The 13,229-nt window shown below is 33.6% G+C and overlaps 1 protein-coding gene across 1 annotated transcript; it reads left to right on the forward strand.

Moving 5' to 3' along the window:
- LOC121132326 (uncharacterized) lies at positions 1-3,026 on the forward strand. Its single transcript, XM_040727716.2, has 8 exons — positions 1-308; positions 373-456; positions 510-713; positions 774-1,277; positions 1,543-1,690; positions 1,758-2,046; positions 2,106-2,325; positions 2,387-3,026. The coding sequence occupies exons 1-8, from the start codon at positions 251-253 to the stop codon at positions 2,707-2,709; spliced, it is 1,830 nt and encodes a 609-aa protein (XP_040583650.1). The 5' UTR covers positions 1-250; the 3' UTR covers positions 2,710-3,026.
- Positions 3,027-13,229: the final 10,203 nt, after the last annotated feature.

The following is a 13,229-nucleotide window of genomic DNA, read 5'->3' on the forward strand; positions in this document are numbered from 1 at the left end:
ACTAACAACGCCTAATTCAATTCTAGGCTCTCTCCCGAATGAGTTAACAATGGCTCTAAGTTAATTTCATCATTGCATGAAAAATAAATAAAGAAAATAAAAAAACGGGGACTGAGGGAATCATTCATGCTTCATCAAAGACTCTGGTGTCAGTTATACATGAATGGTGAGTGGATTCATACAGTATTCCATCCCTGTCTTATAACTCTCTCAAGTGCATTTTAAACTAAGTTAGAAGTGCTGATTCAAAATGAAACTTTTGTTCTATTTGACCATTGGAATATTTCTTCTGTGTGTATCTGTTTATGGTGAGTCATTTTGGAGTTACTTATTAGTTATATAGAGATGCTATTTTTTACTCGTGTTATTTAGGACAAGAAGAAGTATTAGTGTCGGGAGATGGGTCTGGTACGGGCTCAGGAGATGGTTCTGGTGAGGGCTCTGGATCCGGGGATAGTAAGTGAACAATTTTGAATATATATTCTGTTTTTAACTGGATATTTATGTAGATATACTAGCGGATGGAAGCGGGGGTAGTGGAGAATCTTCTGGAGGTGACGAAGGAGGAGAAACGGATGAAGCAAGCGGTGAAAAAAAGGCTGAAGAAGAAACAAGCGGATTAGAAGAAGCATCTGGAGCTGTAGATGAAGGAGGGAGTAGTAGTGGTGAAGGTTCAACTGGTGATGGCGCGGAAGAAGATTGCGTAGAGAGTGGTAAGGTTTTCTTCTCTAAAATATTTGCTTTTATATAAAAATATGATAACTATACAAAAGGTTCTGGAGATGACTCTGCAACTCCTAAATGTAGCAAGAAAGAAGAAGCAGCTAGTGGAGAGGCAGAGAGCGAAGGAGAAGAAGCAGCTAGTGGGGAGGCAGAGAGCGAAGGAGAAGAAGCAGCTAGCGGTGAGGCAGAGAGTGAAGAAGAAGAAGTAACTGAGGATCAAGAAGTAGATGAATCAGGAGATCAAGAAGAAGAAGAATCAGGGGATCCAGAAGAAGAGGAATCAGTAAATCAAGGAGATGCAGAATCTGGGGATCAAGAAGAAGAAGAAGAATCTGGGGATCCAGAAGAAGAGGAATCAGTAAATCAAGGAGATGCAGAATCTGGGGATCAAGAAGAAGATCAAGAAGAATCTGAGAATCAAGAAGAAGATCAAGAAAGTGTAGGCGACACTGGGACTTGTGATATTAAAGGAATTGATAAAAAACTTAGAGGGTGTTTAAATAACTATGAATCGAGGATCCAGGAATTGGAGGATATCATTTCATCCAATGAAGGTAATTTTTTTAAATAGTCAACTAAAGACACCTTTTTTGTTTTGTTTTTTCATTATGGCCTTTATTTCACAAATATATTTAGCAAACATATATAACATCATGAAAAAAATTAGAGTGAATCCAAAAAAAACATGGTTGATTTAATTCAATTGCCTGTTTTATTTCGTAATTATTCTACTTATAGAAAAATTAGCCTTTATTTGGTCAAAAGGAAAGGAATAAAAAAAATTCCAAGTGACTCATCATTTTTTTTCTTCTTTTTCAGGTGGAGGGCTTGAGGATCAAATAGAATTAGTCCTAGTGAAAAAGGGGGTCATTGACTGTGAAAATAATACTCAATGTGATGATGATAAGGCATGCCTGGATTCCAGAGTTAAAAGAGATCGAATGTTATGCGAGGATCCATGCGAACGGTATGTTTTTTTATCCCCTACAAACAAATATATACCCCTTGATTACATTTCATGCCCTTTTTGTTAGGAACTATTGTCCAGTTCAACATTCAGAGTGTGTTGTGAGTGAGCATAAGTTTTCATGCGAATGTAAAGAAGGGTTTCATGGGAATGCAACTGAGAGATGTGTACCAGATGGATTTACAGCAGAAGAGAACGGGAAACATTATCGTATCTTTGATGACTCCTATGTAGAATTTGATAATGCAACTGCAAAGTGTGAAGAGCTGGGTGCTCGGCTTCCAGTTTTGGATAGTCCAGAAACCATTAAGATCGTCAAAAAGTACTTGGAACAGTCCAACTTCACTGTATTTGAAGTAACTATTATTTATTTTTTTCCATTTCAATTCTCCTTCACATCATTCTATTTCTACAGCAATGGGATAGGTCATCCCGTCGGGTATGGTTGGGTCTTATCCTTAGTCCCAGATCTGGATTAGTTTGGGTTGATAATGCAAGAGTTATGAATTACCCTATCTCTTCAAGACTCTTTGTTTGGGAAGCAAGGAGAGCTCTAAGTGCCGAAGCATCATATGCAGACAACACCAGACACTATGGATTTTATATTGATGGAGATATTGCCAAGCTCCCGGGAGGTAAGGATTTATGATTTAATCATTGTGACTGAAATAATTACATTTATAAACTTTACTCAAGGTGGTCGACGAGGTGCCGCAGTTCTTTGCGAGCTGTTATCCCCTTCAGAAGTTCCAGATGCTTATGCAACAAATGAGCCCCCACAAAGGCAAGACTACTATCCTGGAGATCAAAACAAAAACTACTACGACCAACAGCCTCCACAAAACAATCCTTACTATGCACCCTCCTCTCAAGCACCTCCACAAAACAATCCTTACCAGCCACAAGCGCGCCCACAAATCTATTACCCCCCATCACGTCAACAGCCAAACCAAGCTCGACCTCAGTCACAGCAGCCACCAAGGAGACCACAAGGATATCCACCCAACTATCCCATTTAAGTCACAGAAAAAACCACGACTCGAAACATTTAAATTTTTTGAAAAGAGCCTCTTAAAACACTCCCATGTTATAACGTAGTAATCGTTTAATATTATAGTTCTTGTATTAATCAGATGTGTGTAAAATAAAATTTCTAAGCATATGCGAAAGTAGGAGGAAAATAAACAAAAAGTTTTTAGGGAGTTATTCAATGTATTGCTTTTATATAAAAAATTTGTCATGTAAAAAGAAAAAGTTCTACAATAACCATTAATGTATGTATCACTTAGGATAAGTAAACGTGATAAATAAAGATACACTCCATATTCACAATAAATATATGGATTTATTCATTTTGATTACAATTATTCATATCAAAATCAATAGGTTTGGTGATATAAAATGACCATGTTTGAAGGGAAGAAAATGCAACAAAAATAAATTTTGGAAGCACTTTAGTTACTCATATGCTTCCAAAATGTATTTCTTAGCTGCAAGAAAGAAGAAACCCAGGATATGTGATTATTAATTTTCTGGATAAAACCTCTTACACCCAGAGATTAGAAACTTGGAATATGTGTACTTCTATAGAGCCTTTTGACTGACGTAATGAAAGGAATCATAATTGAAGGAGACGTCATTTTGGGGGCTCAAAGTTGATATTTATACTACATAAAATGGAGAAATTTATCATAAATCTTGATTAAACTACTCAATCAAATTTATTTATAAATAAAAAGTGAGTTAATAAATACATTAAGTGCCTAATTTTTTCCCAACGATCAACATTGATGTGTGAATATAATAAAGGAAAAAGGAACTGAAAATCCCAATCATAAGTCTTAATTTGTACAATTATTATTCTTTTTTGAGAGATGAGGCACTCAAAAAATCGGATATTAGCTAAAAATATATTATTCCTTCCCTTGTAATTGTGTATCTTAATCTTGAACAATGAAATACAAATCTATAACAATGTAATAACATATTTTTAATAACGTTAGCGGACTTTTAGTGGATTTTTTTTGTCGAATGACATTTCGCCGAAGGACAATATGACGAATGGACATTTTGCCAAACGGACGTTTCGCGGAAGGACCATTTGGGACATATGCCCTAAAATATCCCATTTAATATCCCTTGGGGAAGTGCTGGGACCCCAATCAGTTTAAACTTCACCACCCGCCGAGTTTATAAGCATTTATGACCCTTTTATAATATGCTATAACACAGCCAGAACTACAGGTAGTGCAGGTGAACAGCTGGGCCCCGAGGTAAGTCAAATTCCATTGTTGCTGATTCTCTAAGCATTAAACAACCCTTTTAATATCCGAAAATATACCCCCACCTTCAGCTTGTACAGTTGAAGTACGGGGCCTCAAAGCGGTTTAAAATCCACTGTCGCGTTTCTAAGCATCAAAGACCCCTTCCACGGCACACGAGTTGTTTTACATCTACTCCTACACAAGTACTTGGTTATTTTTTGTTCAATGTGTATGTTATGTATGATGTTAACTGGAAATTCGAACCACATTCGAACCACCTACTCCTGTGTTGTGTTTATGAAATGATCTTGTATGAATATAATTAATATTAAAGTATTTTCCTCCCAAAGAACACACGTTAATTTACCAATAATATTACATGTATATTGTATAGTATATCAAGGATAACTAATTATCATTCCATCATTTTATATGGAATTAAAATATGCAATCCTATATATATATAAATTTGATATAATTTTTTGCCCAATTGCCCCAAATATCCCTTCGACGAAATCTCCATTCGGCAAAAAATGGTCAATTGTCCTAGAAACATTTAATAATATATAATAAAACTAAGCAATAGAGAGATAGATTTTTAATAGAGAGCAATGTTTCCTATAGTCTTTGGGTGTTAACCAAATTGAGATTTGAAAAATTATCTCGCGGTCATACTAATTGGCTTTAATTTAATGGTAAAGTAAATAACCTAAACGTAATAAGTACTTGACCATTGAATCTTATATATACAAAAAGAAACATAAATATCTTCCTCCTCCGTTTTTCCTGCCTAGCAACAGTTTTTGTTTTCTTCTACCTCTATCTACTATCAAAATTAATAAGTGAAGGGAAGATTGTATTAGCCAGTTAATTGTCTTTGTGAAAATTAAATTTGTTCAATAATTTTTTAGGTAGTAACATGAAGGTAAATTGCATGGGCCAGTTAATTCGTCTGAAATTGCTGCAATACAAATGAACATTTATGAGCATTCTATTAAAGTATTGGATATTGCGTAGGATACTAATATATTTTGATGTAAAGTAGTTTTAAAGTTGTCATGTAGTTGGTGCATGTATTAAGGGATCTTTACTTAAGGCAAGTTAGGAGTAGGTTAGTTTATTGACATGGAGTTGAACAGTGTTTAATTTACAAAAGTTATTATAATAAACAAAAAAATCATGAAAATATTAATCATAAATTTGGCTTAGCTACATACTGAGATGATTGTTACGTAGCTATCTGTTGATTGTTTACTTTTACTTATTATTTGGGTTGTCTTCAACGCATGCGTAACTGTGGGAGTATTGCCGACCACAAAACCGGTTTAGAAGTAATTCTGACGAACATCACCTTTTTTTTTTTTATAAAACCCAGAAGGCTTCCCAAAAAAAAATTTGCGTTCTTGGGTTTTTTAGTTATTTTTCTGGAATAAATTAGGTACTTTAACATTCGATTCAAATAGACAAACATAAGTTATGAATAACATTATTTACCGCCATTTTGTGTCCAAATACATCCCTGTCCATTCGTCCGGCGAATGGACAGCCTCATACTAGTATATTTATATATTATAAGTCTAATGACTGTAATTTGCTCGGGACTTCTGAGCTGTCTTTTTAAATTTTGCATCCAGACTGATTGTGGTTATCAGGGATCATGAGTGAGTTTTGATACGGACATTCGCCAAATACGAAAATCAAATTGCATATTACGATAGACTAAATTCATACAATACATTAGATTTAAAAATCATATTGGTGATGAAATTAATTCAAAAATATATTAAAGCAATCTTTATATAAATATGTTTAAAAATCAAAAAGAAATTGACTTATTATTATATGCAGGTTTCTGAAAAAAAAAAGTTTTATAGACTTTGCAGAAGAGCTACATTTTTGCTGGGACCAATGAGTTGCTTTAATCTGGATTTATTTATACAAGTTGACACATGAGGCATGTATGTGAGAACAAATTGTATAATAACGCACAGGGATGGCTATTGCTAAATCTAGATTTTTGTAACAGTAGTAACAGTCTTCAAACTTAACATGTCAAACTTTAATGAAAATCTGACTATTTGTTAAAAGTTAAAGTGCTTGAAGTGACCCTATTTCTTGTGTTTGTAAAAAATGGATTCAACCAATTTCCTGTGTTGATGGTATATCACTGCTTTCTTGATGGGGAAAAAATACTTTAAAGGTAAAAGTATGGTTTGATTAGTGGTATCCGAACTCTTTTCTATCGAAAGCGACTGTGGATCGTTGGTTTACTGAGTTTACAAGTAGCTGTACAGATACCGATGATGTTGAACGCTCTCGTCGCCAAAATTCTGTAGTTGTTCCTGAAAAAATACAAAAAGTGCACAAAATAGTTTTTGTCCGATTGTAAAATGAAGGTACACAAGATAGCTGATATCCTAAAGATATCAAATGAAGAAAAAAAAACCAGTGAGAGTTGATTGAAGCGACCAAAAATACAGCTGTTGGCTGGTAAGGTCATGGCATCGGTTTTTTGCAATTTGCGCTCAATATTATTAATCAATTATCTTCCGAAAGGTAAAACCATCAACAGTGAATATTATATAGCATTGTTGAATCGTTTGAAGAGAGACATCCTAGCCAAAAAGCCTCATATTGCGAGGAAAAAGTGCATTTCCATCAAGGCAATGCACCGTACCACAAGTCAATGAGGACATTGGCAAAAATTGCATAAATGACGCTTTGAATTGCTTCCCCACCCACCATATAGTCCCAATTTGGTCCCTAGTAATTACTAGTTGTTTGCCGACCTTAAAAGAAAGCTTCGCAGAAAGAGATTTCACTCCGATGAAGCAGTTATCATCGAAACTGAGTCCTATTTTCTGGCAAAATATCCATTGTTCTTTAAAATAGCTATGGAGAAGTTAGAGGATCCTTGGAACAACTGTATCATGCTTGAAGGAGATTATGTTGATGAGTCTTGTTGAATTTTGCTAAAATATTGAGTTTTACATATTTTGGCTCGGGACTTATTGAATAATGTGTTATATCTTCATTTTTATTTAAACTATTTCATATATATTACAATTTATATAAATCTAAAAAATACTAAACAAAAACTATTCCACCATTACCACATTTGTCAATGACTAAAAATATATTAATCAATATTTGAGACTCAGATAATATAACAAAATAAATTAAGTCTTGAAAGCAAATAATAAAATGAAGATTATTTCATGTTCCATGGACACAGGATGACTCGTTGCAGACCCGTAGTAAGTGAGGGATTCTAAAAGAAGGACATTTGAGGTAGTCCTTGGAGCAAATCCTACTGGCCAGGCAGATCAGAGAAGATTTCGTTGAACTATATGAACTTTTCTTATAAGATCAATTGAAAAATGAGTTTTATCCTTAAAATAATAAGTTTTTTTGAAGGAACAATTTTTAATCAAAGCTGCTCATTAGATTCCTTCAAAATTGATGAAAAATTGCTAAATATATGTCCAAATAAATCTGAAATGGGACATTATCAAGATAAATAAAGAATAAAATATAATCAGGTTTAATTTTTCTTAAAAGCATTGGCGATAAAATGTTGATTCAATGGTATAAAAAGCCATTTTATAAATATCAGGGTGTATAATATCCCAGTAACCTAACTGAGGGTTAAACAAGAAAAGTAATGGGGAGGTATATATATTTAGCCTTGTAAATGCAAAGCATTTTTTAGTCTTCAATGTTTGTTGTTGTTAGCAACATAAACGATGTTTCATTTTCTGAAGCTCTTATTTTTATCCTTTTGTTATTGAGGAGAGAACATCTATGTACTGAGTAACTACGTGTGAGTATGCTCATGAAAAAGGGAAAATGACAATGATGATTGGTTCAGGAGTTATTTTCTATATTAATACAGCAGTTTTTTTTTTTTTTAGTTTTTCATGTTCATCAACGCCTAAATACTCGGTGCCATACCTGGTACTAATGTTGTGTCCGTCCTCATTTATTCAGTTCAGTCCAGTTTTAGCAAATTATATTTTAATTTATTTCATTATAAAACACCTTCAATGACGTTATGAGGATCAATTTTTCCTTTTTTAAGGATACCAAGTGGCCTGGACTAGATTGGAGGGGACTAGACTAGACCAAACGGCGGTCCTGGATCCTAAATAAGGGAAGACACTACACTACTGTGTACCTCTGCTAGTAGAATAATACTTCGTAACAATTTCAAATGATATAAATGTCCTCTTTTCCATCTCTTAATTCATATCTTATAAAGATCAAATACACATATTGACATTTTACAAAATGATTACTCTTTATTCATGTGCAATATCTTTCTCTTTTTTCTCTCTCTTTATACCTTATTTAATTAATTATTAAAAGTATGAGTATCTACGATCCATGTAAGTGAGGAAAATAATTTGATCTGCAGGTATGCTGAAAAAAAAAAAAACGAAAATCAACAAAGGAATCATCATAATTTGAAGAACGTTTCGGAGGAGAGCAGTTAGCCTATAATGACGTTTCAAATAATTAGCTACAAGCTGCTATGAGATGAAAAAAATATACATCATTTCATCACCGTATCTGTCAAGGATATAGTCTGTGATTACTCCGTTGTCGATCCTAAATTTTACTCTGAGTCCAACAAGGACTTATATTTAGTCTTTCACGCACTAATGATTCCATTATACTTATTGTTCTCTCTTTAAGAATAAAATAATAATGAGCATAGCTTGTGAAAATAAAATAAAAAATCAGGTAGCAACTACTAAAAAACTTATATGGCCACAACTTTTGCATCACGGATCCATGCATACAAAAATGATAGGAATAAAAATTATCATACATATTAAAAAAGATAAGACGGCTGCACCGATTAAAAAAACAGTTCATTTTTTGAAAATAATAGAAATAGTTATTTTATTATCGTTAACACAAACCGATAAGAATCCAAGCATTCCTTCAACATTGTTCAGCAAAGGACTTACTTGAAATTGAAATCCCATATAGCATTTAATGCCACTTTTCTTGCGATATTGACTTCTACATAGGGATGTCTTCTTTATTGTCTGGTATTTTGCAATAGAATACATATTGTTTTCATGGTAAGAAGCCATAAAGTATTTCATGTTTTGTTGGTACTTGGGATTTAAGCTCTACATTAGTCGTCGTAACATTCCCTTTTTCTTTTTTATGACTTAATATACTTACTTCCGTGAATGTACTTTGATTGAGTTTGTTAATATATTACATACTTTTATGAACTATTTCACTCTTAAAATAAATGAAACTTTGGATTTTAATTTTTGTGTGAATGCCATATCGTTGTATTGTCCTATGATATAAGAAACAGATCTTCTTTGTTATAAAAAAGTGGACAATATATGATGTTTCAATAAGTTCACATCCCATTTCAAGGAGAGAGAAATATTATAACGACGATTTAAAACGTTTGGGACGATTAGACTTATCCTTTCAATACTAGGGAATCTCTAATGCTGAATCCCTTAAAATATGTAATAGAGATGGACTGTGTCTATACACAATCAGAAATATTACATAGAATATCATGAAGACATTTGAAAAAAACCATTTATAAATTTTAAAAAAACAATCAATATTTATTCACTGTTGCCGCTACTCAGCAAACGGAGGTTGAAGACTATATTAATTAAGTAACGGAGAAGACTCTAAATTTGGTCATATTTTCCGTAACAAAGAAAAACATCTTTGATACGAAAATGCTCTCTGTATTCATTAGAAATAGTGTTACTGAAAAGATGGATCATGTTTTGTCAAGTAATAAGTGGAGAGGCTTTGACATGAAACATTGTTCTACAAATCAAAGAAACATATCCAAATGGAATAGTCCATTACAAGTTTTTTAAGTTTACTAAAGATAAGTGTTATTTTGTTTATTAAAACTTTTCTATTAAAGTTGATTTCCAAGTATTTTTTTGTCATTTATATTTGTTTGTTCGTTACAAATCATTCTCCAACTTATCACTGATCGAATTCCGCAAAAAGTTTTCAAAATATCCAAATTTTGAAGAAAAAAAATCATTGATGTATTTAGTTTAAGTTATGAGGATTAATCAATTTGTTTATTTCCATGTTTCGCCCCTTGTTAGTGTATCCCAAGATTAATAGACATATAAAGTTATTCCATAACGCTTATCCCACTGATGTTTGACTACCACCGCGCTTTTTAATAGTGACGTCATAGAAAATAACTGTTACTAAAATAGGCTATATATCACCCTCCTTGACTGTTACTGTTAGAGTACTGCTGTTATTCTATATGACGTCAAAATCTGGCTGCCTTGCCTAGCACTCGATACAATGCATCATATAGATAATTCTAGCAAGTCTGATTACATGATGCTCTAGCATTGTATTTCTATTCACCTTGAGTGTATCCTATTGTACCAAACGACTCAGTCTATCTAATATCTTGCAAATTTTTATTAAAAATATTCGGGGGAAATACTCCAAATCAATCATCCGTGGCATTATATTCATTTAATACAAAAAAAATTATAGTTTAGAAAAAGCAAATTTGGTTATTAATAAAAAATTGAGTGTACATTTTTATATTCCTGAGATAACGCCGTGTCTAGAAAATGAATTTTATTAAATATGTGGTACTGTATGAAAATTTGAAAAAATATTTTGAACTTGATCACTGATCCCAAATTCTTTGATCCCTATAAATCCATATTTATGGATATAAAGACTAAGGATGGCTTTCGGGTATATATTCTTTTAACTGTGCAGAAACAGATATCTGAACTCGGACTTGCATGGAAACGGGAATTTTAATATCTACGATTGTTTTTTAACTGAAGTTACATTTAAATTCCTTTTTAAAAGACAATACTAATCAAAAATAGCGTTATTATGACGTTATCAATATATGACGTCATTTTTATGAAAATGCCTAAACGATTTTTAAATTGGTTCCAGAGATTGTGGTGGTGGTATGTGAGCTTATGAGAAGCAGACAATTAACTATTATAGACGGTGTAATCGAAAACATTGATTACTGAGTTTTCAATCATGACGTCACGAAAAACGAGGAACTACTTTGTTTATTAATCATCACTTGTAAGTTGTACTGATAATATTATAACAAGGTCAATCAGAAACGATTTTCAGTTGTTTTTTTATTACATAATTGTTTTTTCTATTTTCCTATAATATTTTACAATAAGGACATTGATCATTGTACAAGTTCTAACTTTTAATATATGTTTTAAGTTGCTGGAGACGGCAGCCAATGACCCTACACAATTTAGACAATCCCTTACATGTAATATTTAATATACCCGAAAAAATATTTGTAATTCATAAAAAATGGAATGGGATTTAATAAAGAAACATCTACCAATTCAGAAATTATATACCAAATTTGTGACCTACGGTTAATCAATGAATTAAACGCTCTGGTTCATCAATGTATAACTTTAAAACCTCACATAAAACTGAAATAAATCATTTACAAGAGATAATATCAGTCCAAATAATCCTTATTTAGCTACTATCAAAATATAGACAAGTTAGTTATAAGGAATGGAGGAAACCTAAAGTACACTTTTTTCACTGTTTATGTATTATATTTGCCTAAACAAGGTTCCCAATGACGTCAATATAAATAGAAAGAGAGTTACTTAATAAATAATAAACTTAATAATTTTGCAGAAGAAACTGGTCTATTTGACAAGCGATTTTCTTGTTGCTTAACCTTGTACTAATAGCATTCAGTTGTAAATACATAATCCCTCATACAAAAAGAGGAAATTCAAAACTACCCCTCATTGATGGATATTTGACAAACGCTCAGATAAAAGCGGGTACTCGCCAATAAATTAGGATCCAAATACGTATTTAAAACTTTAATTGCCAACGAATAATTACCCACAAGATGCGTGTTTTTGCAAATAATATCCAGGTTCTTTTATTTTGATATTTCAGGTACAAGAATTACCCGGAGACACCCTTAGTAATGGCCTATAAAATCCTATGACGTAAAAATAATAATCTAAAAAAAATACGTTGTTCTTAATTTCTTAATACTTTTTATCATTTTAGATTGTCATGTAACAATTATATAAATAAAACGGGTGGTCCATTGAACACTTTGAGTTATAAACTTAAACACAATATAATTTATAGACTAACAGTAGAAGTTCAACAAAATTAAAACAATAAATAGATTTGTGTCTGAGTTCTTTTAATCATTAACGTAGCAGCCCTTAGTGGCAATGATGGATTCCAGGCGGTGGCAGAAGGCCTGGTACCCGATCCATATGTAGCACTCTGTCATGACGTCTCAGTGATTACTGACAGGGGCCTTGAGGATCTTGGTGTTTGGATAATTGGCACTGCAGTCCTTCCCTCGACATGCACCTAAAAGGTGTAGTCGAAGGGCTATCATTAAGGCTGTAGGGGGCCAAAAAGGCTTGGGGAAGAAGGGAATATTTTCGTCTAACCATTCCTATGCCTTTTTGAGGTGTGTTAAGGCACACCATCCTGCTGAAAAACTATAACTCCATCAGGATAGTTTGTCTACACCCACGGTAAAAAGGTTCTCCTCCAAGGCGGTTGCATAGTCGGATCCTGTCAGCCTGTACCCGACCGGGAACCACACCAGTAGGGCTGCCTTGACGTCAGAGGCCACAAAGCACAAGGGCATGTCGGAGAGCAGGGTGATTTGTGTTTCATAGTGTCCTCATTGATTCATCAATGTCTCCAAGGCTTAATTATCTGGCATTTTGCCTCTTCCTCACAGGGTCGACTGTCCCGGTCTTCTTGTCACTGAAGATGATGACGTGTTTGGCTTTGGCCTTCTTGAAGTAGTTCAAAAGAGTCATCAACTGAGGTGATAGGTTTCTTTTACAGCTGGTGTCAAAAGTGTCTTCTCTACACTCACAATGCAATTTCTATCCACTTTTTATATGGCTCTCTGGACAGTCTGGCATGAAACCCCGAGATCTCTTGCATGGCCCTCATGTACAAGAGGGGCTTGGCCTGGGATGTTTCCTTTCACTCCTTCGAGTACTGTTATGACCTTTTTGACAGAGCCCTTCTTCCTTTCAACGTTTTAGACTTGTTGATGTGTTTCCTGGAGACGCCCAGCTGCCATGAGACTTCCTTCAGGGTTTCTCTAGCGTCAAGGAGTTTATTAATGGAAATTCGTCTATCACGTTCAAGTGACACTTTCTCGACTTGTATATAAGCTAGAGAGCTCAAGTTTGGTTTGTTTTGTAATTAATTGTTTATGTTTT

Source organism: Lepeophtheirus salmonis, chromosome 1 (assembly GCF_016086655.4).
Source record: "Lepeophtheirus salmonis chromosome 1, UVic_Lsal_1.4, whole genome shotgun sequence".
NCBI lineage: Eukaryota > Metazoa > Arthropoda > Copepoda > Siphonostomatoida > Caligidae > Lepeophtheirus > Lepeophtheirus salmonis.

Bases quoted from the DNA above. Each gene is read 5' to 3' on its own strand.
- LOC121132326 (XM_040727716.2), top strand. From the start codon at position 251: ATGAAACTTTTGTTCTATTTGACCATTGGAATATTTCTTCTGTGTGTA. The intron at 714-773 runs GTAAGGTTTTCT...ACTATACAAAAG, and splicing joins AGAAGATTGCGTAGAGAGTG to GTTCTGGAGATGACTCTGCA. The intron at 1,278-1,542 runs GTAATTTTTTTA...CTTCTTTTTCAG, and splicing joins TATCATTTCATCCAATGAAG to GTGGAGGGCTTGAGGATCAA.